This window comes from Tripterygium wilfordii, chromosome 16 (genome assembly GCF_013401445.1).
Source record: "Tripterygium wilfordii isolate XIE 37 chromosome 16, ASM1340144v1, whole genome shotgun sequence".
Classification (NCBI taxonomy): Eukaryota; Viridiplantae; Streptophyta; class Magnoliopsida; order Celastrales; family Celastraceae; genus Tripterygium; species Tripterygium wilfordii.
Window position 1 is genome coordinate 5,247,486 of NC_052247.1, and position 7,699 is coordinate 5,255,184.

At 39.1% G+C, this 7,699-nt stretch overlaps 1 protein-coding gene across 1 annotated transcript; it reads left to right on the forward strand.

The window, feature by feature from the left end:
- The first annotated feature begins 1,066 nt into the window (after positions 1–1,066).
- LOC119980387 lies at positions 1,067–5,176 on the forward strand. Its single transcript, XM_038823064.1, has 4 exons — positions 1,067–1,446; positions 1,527–1,607; positions 4,508–4,647; positions 4,744–5,176. Exons 1-4 carry the CDS (start codon positions 1,132–1,134, stop codon positions 4,991–4,993), a joined length of 786 nt encoding a protein of 261 aa, XP_038678992.1. The 5' UTR covers positions 1,067–1,131; the 3' UTR covers positions 4,994–5,176.
- The last annotated feature ends 2,523 nt before the right edge of the window (positions 5,177–7,699 follow it).

The window sequence follows — 7,699 nt, forward strand, 5'->3', positions numbered from 1 at the left end:
AATTAAAACCAAAATCGTTTTCAAACTCTATAGGATCAATTTTCAGATTTTAAACAAATCGGGCATCCTACGAATAATACTCGAGTCGATTTTTTTGCCATCCTTAACCACAAAACTTTATTTTCTCTTTCTTCTCCTTTATTTGTCTTCTATTTCTTCACTTCTCTTGCTTCTATTTCTTTTCTTTCTATTTCTTAATTCATCTTTCTTCTCTTTAGGTCCGTTCTTTCATTCACACTTTAAAACTTATCCATAAAAACAGAATGGGCAAACCGGAGGAGGTGGGTATTATAGTAGATGTGATGCAAGCTGAATACAAGGAGGCTCAGGTTACTGAGGCTGGTAATCTAGTTGCTCCAAACTTACGTGTTGCTAGATGGAGCCCACCTCCATCAAATGTTTTGAAAATCAATTTTGATGCAGCTTTGAAGGCCCCTAAGATCGGGTTAGGGATGATAGCTAGAGATCAGACAGGTGCTCACATTGCCTCACGGTCTGTTTGTCGCTATGGGCCTTCTAACCCTTTCTTTGCAGAGTGTGTTGCTGCCAAGGAAGCTATTTTGTTTGCCAGGTCTCTCAATTATGATCATGTTATTTTGGAAGGAGATGCAGCGTTGGTCATTGCGGCCTTAAATAGTGAAGATATTGGTCTGTCTGAAACTGACCTATGTATCAGTGGAGTCAAAGAGTTGTTTTCCTCGTTCGATTCTGTTCGTTGTTGTCATGTGAGGAGATCTGCTAACCAAGCAGCTGATGTGTTAGCCAAGAAGGCTCTATCTTGTTCTAATTGTATTTCCTGGACTGGAGCTTGTCCTGTCTTTTTAAACTGTATTGTTACTGCTGATTGTATTCGTGTGTCTAGTTAATGAAGTTCCTTTTTCTCAAAAAAAAAAAAAAAAAAACTTAAAAGTTTTAATCTATTCACAAAACAGTACATATAGAGAAATTTTTTAGTTCAATACTCAATGTATATGTTCAATATTTTATCAAATGGGTAAAGGGTAACGATGTGACAATTGCCAAACAAATAGTAAACAATTCATTTGAAATGAACAATTATTATATACATAGAAAAACGATAGGACGGTGAACGGGAGGCGGAAACCGTGGATTTTTCATTTTTGGTGAGTCATGCCGGGCCCTGGTCCGCACCTGATATACGCGATGGGCTCAGGCTTAGCCCTGACCACCATCACCAACGGCAGGTTTAGCCCACATCACACACTCATCTACGCCGTCAACGCCTTCTTCGGCCCCGATATCGGCTCTTTCTCAGAGTGGCTTGGCTCCACTTTCCTCCCCGGATCCACTTTTGGCTCCTCCCTCCCGGACGCCATCCACCACCCCTTTTACTACGTCCTCATCTTGGGCCTCCCTCTATGTGTCTTCTATTCTTGGGTCTCCAGGGTTTTGCTTAAAAAGGGCTTTCTTAATTCCGTTTCTGGGGTGGGTCTGTCGTCGATTGCTTGAAAAACTTGGTTTATAAATAGTAGAAACATGGAATTGATTGTTGGTGAATTTTGCAGGTGGGACTGACGAGAAGGCAATGCTTGCTGTTGGTGTCTGCGGGTTCTTTGTCACACTTCTTTCTAGATCACTTATTCGAGGTAAGATCGAAACCAATGTTGTTTGGCTTTCGCGAACATTTCTGCTGCTATTGTTGTTCATGGTTGAGTAGAAATAGCCAAGTAGGGGATTTCTATTTTAGCTAACTGAGTTCCATTTAATGAAGTAAAATAAGTAAACGTGATAGTGTAGTGTTCCATTCTTGGCTGGAAAAATGCTATGCTGTTCAATTAATTTGTTCCCTAAATTTGTTTAATGGTTCACACGTTTATCAATGAATCAATTCTCACGGAAAATCCGGGATTGGGGCTCCAATTATTTGCTACAATTGTCGTTGCAAGTCTCCCCCAATATTATCTTAAATCATAAATTAAAATGTGTTTTTGAGTATTTTGGTGTAGTATTTGAAAAAAAAAAATTAAATTCCTAAATTCTAAATCCTAAAAACTAAAATCTAAACCCTAAACACTAATTTCTAACTCCTAAACTCAAATGTGTCATTTTCGAACAAACAAAACCATGATTTAACATGGTTTTGGGGAGAACTGGAGCTAAAAATTGGAGCCCCTCCAAGCCTGGCAAATGCAATAGGAGTTTCTTGGTAAATGCTGTGCCTGTGACAACGAAGGGAAATTCTAAATACAGGACTTTTTTTGCTAAGTTAAGACCTATATCATAGGTCTCAAAATAGGTATAGCTTTTTATGTAGACCATCTATCACTCCTATCATGGTATCAACGGACCATATGCCACTTTCAAGTGGGACCCAACTGAAATGCACCCTCCACCAATCACCTCTCGTACTTCTCCAAAGTCTTTGCATGTGGCGCTCGTTCATCCAGCCACTGCAATGGCCTCCTATGATTTGTCTCTCGTTTTGCTCACCGGAGCCACTAAACAAATGTATAACTGAGTATCATTTCAAAGAAAAACTGAAAAACAGCGGAGGAAAGCGATATCAAGAGCCGTATATGGATGGGGGAGATGGGTGGCGCATGATAAGATGCCCTGGGAGTGTCCCTGATAGGACGGTTATCAACCCGATAATGCTTAGATTCCGGTCGATTGCATCGAGATTGAATGCCGTCGACTCCAGCTACGGTTCTTCTCCAACGGATATCAGGAACTCGGTGTTTACTAAATCGAGAACCAAGAGAGTACATTAGGTTTAAGAAAGAGAAAATTATCAGATCAAAAATGAGTAATTGAAGATTCTAAGGGAAAGAATATCGTGATGCTTACAGTTAACTTCCCGAAAGAATAGATGTTGATAAACAGCCTCCATCAGCAAATCGTTCATATTTAATTAAAAATTACATAAAAAGTTGTACCTATTTTTGAGAACTATGATATAGGTCTTAACTTAGCAAAAAATGTTCTGTATTTAGAATTTCCCGACAACAAAGCTACCATTAGACATTTTAGTTTGTGAGACTAACAATATCAGCATATATAGAAGGTACCATGCCAATTTAAAGAGCGGGAATTGAATGAGAAGAAGTTTTGTAGTGAGGAATTCTTGAATTCTTGTTGGTGTTTCTAGTTTTAACTCAGTGAGGCAAAGGTGTTTATGAAATCACTTTTTTCCAATATCATGATCTTAGGGAGATCCAGTGGGGGGTTGGAAAAATATCATTATTAGTCCATTAACACTAAGTTCAAATCTACCTTCTCGTTATTATGTCTTGAAATTGTTTTATATTCAATTGTTGAATGAACCTGGACTTCCTGAATGACCTGCTGTCAAAATGCTGTTTTATATTCATGGTTTGTATCTCCTTGAGTTGTGGTTTTATGGGAATGAAAGTTTGCAATGAATATTAGCAATAATATGACATCTTACGCCTATGGGCCTACCATGTGAATGTGAAACAAACAACTAAGTTCGAACCCCATTCTATTATGTGGAATAATCATCACATTGCCTCACAAGCTGCCTGTTTTTCTGGATAAGGTAATCTCTATATTTCGCTCTGAAGGAGTATTTGATACACACAATGTTCTAAACCTTTTCTTTGACAGGTAAGTAGGGGTCAAACTATGTTTGGTAAGGCAAAGGCCTGAGCACCTCTATCTGTCTCTATAGATGGTCTAAAACATATGTAAATAACGTCTTGTTATTTCATTGATGAAAATTTCTGTGTGGCCTTATTTCTATTATTTGAGTTTTCCCTAGGGGATTATCTTTCCTCGTGTTGTCTAATAACAAGTTTGAGAGGCTGCAATAATCCAAATTATTTGGACAATGAACGTCCTCAATCATCTTGGTTTTTGTAGAGTAGGGGACTGTCATTTAAATTTTCTTGTCCTAACTAAAATCTACATAATAAACATTTATCAGTTCATTATTTGGCTGAATCTCAATTTACTGAATTTTGTATCTTTTATTTACGTTATTAGTTGATTTTGTGGTTCACGTAAATTTGTTTCGCATCTTGCTACATTGCATAAGCTGGTAACATGTCCAGTGGTAGAGTTGCAGTGGTACAACTTAGAGGTCACAAGTTCAATTCCTTAAAACAATCTCTCCATACATTATGTGGGGGTGAGGTCTGTATACATCTTGTCTGTCCTCGATTCCGCCGACCATGGGAGCCTTGTGCACAAGAATTGTTTACTTATCTTGCTACGTTGCATAAGCTGGAATGCAAGTAAAATATTTATTTCCAAAACAAAGCTGATCAATGCAGAAAGGCTAGAGGTTTAAACTATTCTTGGTTTTGATAGCATGTATGCTTAGCAATTTGCTTTGGTCTGCATAGGCAGTGGAAAAACTTAGAGATTAGTGCAGGAAGGCCCTCAAATGGATTTTTCTGCCATATTTCCCTTTTCATCTGATGTTTCATGACTTGATCTGAGGTCCTCAAAGGGACAGATGTTTCATGAGTTAATGTTAATTATTTGCTCCTAGATTGAAAGAATTTGCCATTATCATGTGCAGGAAAATGGACATTCTACAATGTATACTTGGATATTGAGCACTGGTTGGTGGAAGGATCGGGCACCAATTAACCCAGACTCTGTTATCGTCGTTGGTCTTCTATGCACTTGTTTGATCGGTGGCTTTATATACATCAACAGGTTTTCCATTGTTTGCGCTCTTCATTTGAGTTTCATTTAATTTTATTTGGAGCTCGACTGCAGATATTAATTTTTATTGTCTCCTGTTATGTCCAGAACGAAATCTTCCAAGTCTGTGAAGAAACAGTCATATCAATCATTTAAACTTATTATGATTATAGCAAGTCTGTACTCGTTTTGGTGTGCAAGCCAGATATATTGGGTAAGCCCTCGTCGGCCAGCTGTTGGTGAAGAAGCTGATTTTGGAGTACTTGTATTTTTGGCCTTCTACTTCTTTCTCCCTCACTCTTTGTGTATTTTGTCCATGAATCCTAGAGAAACAAACAGCGATCAGCTTCCGCTTTAGGGATCGGTAGGGCTACTTTCCACTGTAGTTAATGGGCTGTAAAAAATTGCTACAGCATTGTTGAAAATAGCTTTATGACCTTCATTACTAGGTTTTCTTGGATGCTTGCCGCTCACGGCCTCTTTTGTGCTGCTCTTTGATTGGATGTACTTACTAAATTTGAAGTTCCTGCATTAACACTGATGTTTGCAATGTAATGCTTCTCATGTAGAAGCACAAAAACCTTGATAGAAAATGGCCTGTTTGGACAGTAAGTGGAGTAAATCCCACTGAAACTGAAAGCTTCTGGCATTCAATTATTTAGTAAACAACGCATAGATTAATGGAGCACAACTAAATATAAGAGTTTCTAATCTTCATCGGTTGGCAATATTGGGTTGGATGGTCCAAGATGGTTTTGAGTCAAATTATACTAAAGGTCCAATATATTAAAGGGATAGAGATAAAATCATATCGATAAAGATTGTATCGGGGTAGTAGTCTAATCCAATTATTAGTGTTGTCAAATGCGAGCGCTTTGTGTGCTTTAAGCGAGATGCCATGCGCATCGCATTTATTCAACAAGAGCAATTAAGCGCTTGCTTCTTGCAAAACGCAATGTGTTTTTGCGCACGCTTCTTGCGCCTCTGTCCTATTGGTCTTGAGTTGATTTTTTGGGCTCGGGCCTAATTACTCTGACATTGAGAAAAACACACAATTCTATCCATAATCCCTCTTCTTTTAGGTTCCTCTGTTGTGAATTCCTCAGTCGTCTCTCGTCTCTTCCCTTTCCTCTATGTCAATTGCCTCTTTTTTCTCTCGTCTCTTCTATCTTAGTCGATCTCATCACTCTCTGGCACCGACTTGTCTCTCTCTGGTGCCGAGCCTCCCTCCATAGACTCACGTCTTCTCTAAAGAACTTTGTAGAAACTATTTTCATTGAGTTGTTGAGCTGTTTACACTTAGCTTTATACAAGAGCAAGGTTTACAGTGCAACGGATAGGAAAAGAAAAAAAAACAAATGTGACAGAGTTGTGCAGGTAGCCGTTTGGATACAGCTCTGTAGAGAGAGAGAAAATAGACATCTAAAGTAGACTAACTGTACTAGTAGGGATTGACTATTTTACTTTATTACACCCCCGCAAGATTGGGGAAGCCAGCAGAGACGCCAATATTGGTACTGAGTTCATGGAAACGTTGGCGAAGCAAAGACTTAGTCAGAAGATCGGCCAGTTGATCATGAGTACTGATCTTTTGAACCCGAATAATGTCGTCGTTGACCATAGCCCGAACAAAATGTAAATCTACTGCTATGTGCTTCATACGGGAATGGAGAATAGGATTTAGACTTAAATTTGTGGCACCTAGGTTGTCACAATGAATCAATGGTGGGTGAGAGAGCTATCAACGCAGATCACTAAGGAGATGTTGTATCCAAACAATTTTAGAGGCAATAGATGCGAGAGCCCGATACTCAGCCTCTGTTGAGGATCGAGCGACTGCCCGCTGCTTTTGAGATCTCCAAGAAATTGGAGTGGATCCCAGAAAAACAATGTACTTTGACGTGGAGGAGCGGTCTTCAGGATTTCCAGCCTAGTCCGAATCAGAGTACCCTCGGAGAGGTAGAGGGTTGGGGAGTTGTTTGTGGAATTGCCGTCCCATCCAAATTCAGAGTAGCCCTGGAGTTGTAAGACTTTGTGTTTGGAGATGGTGATCCCATGATTGTGAGTGCCTTTGAGATACCTTAACACACGATTGAGGAGAAACCAATGGATATCAGTAGGCTTGCTCATAAATTGTGCCAACTTGTTCACTACAAAACTAAGATCAGGTCGGGTTAAACTAAGATATTGTAAACTGCCAATAATATGTCTATATTCTGTAGGATCAGTTAAGAGTGTGCCATCATTAACACTAGTAGTAAAATGAGAAGGCAGAGGGGTTGCAACAGACTTAGCACCAGCCATGTTGGTGCGCTCCAAAATGTCACGAATATATTTCTGTTGGGAAAGAAATAAACCAGTTGATGTTGTTGGGTTTGAGAGGGGAGAGAAGTAGAGAACTCAAAATACTCTTACAAAATATTCACTCTCTCTTAATTAATTCATTACAAACATCACATATATATAGAAAATACAATGGAGAACACTCTAGAAGAGTGTGTACACGTGGAGCCACATTTGGAAACAGTGAAGATACGTGGAGAAAGTCATATTTCCAACACTCCCCCTCAAACTCAAATTGATATACAATATGAGTTTGCTAAATACAATCCAACCCAAATAAAAAATAAAATACACCATAACCATAATGATGTCTAAAATACCCATCCTACTTGTTACATCGAACTCATACTCAGAGGTACTAATCCACTTGTCACATCCCTTCGTGTGCTCAGAGGTGATAATAGACTTGTTATGGTCGCGTCCGTGTACTCAGAGATAGGAGGCCTAAAAATTTTACTCCTGGTTGGATCTTAACTGGTTCACACATTGGGGATAAACATTGACTACCATCAATCCAAGTGGGGAACACATGCTAGCCCACCACATCAATCAAACCCATTTTTACTCCATTTTTCTCCACCTCTCCCATCATTACCTTTCCTTCTTTCCACGCATGCTCTCCCATTAATCACTCTTTTTCACATAAAACAAAACATTAAAATATTCAACTACACCATCTCTCTGCTCCTCCATTTCTCCATCTTTTCGTGCTTTCTGCTAC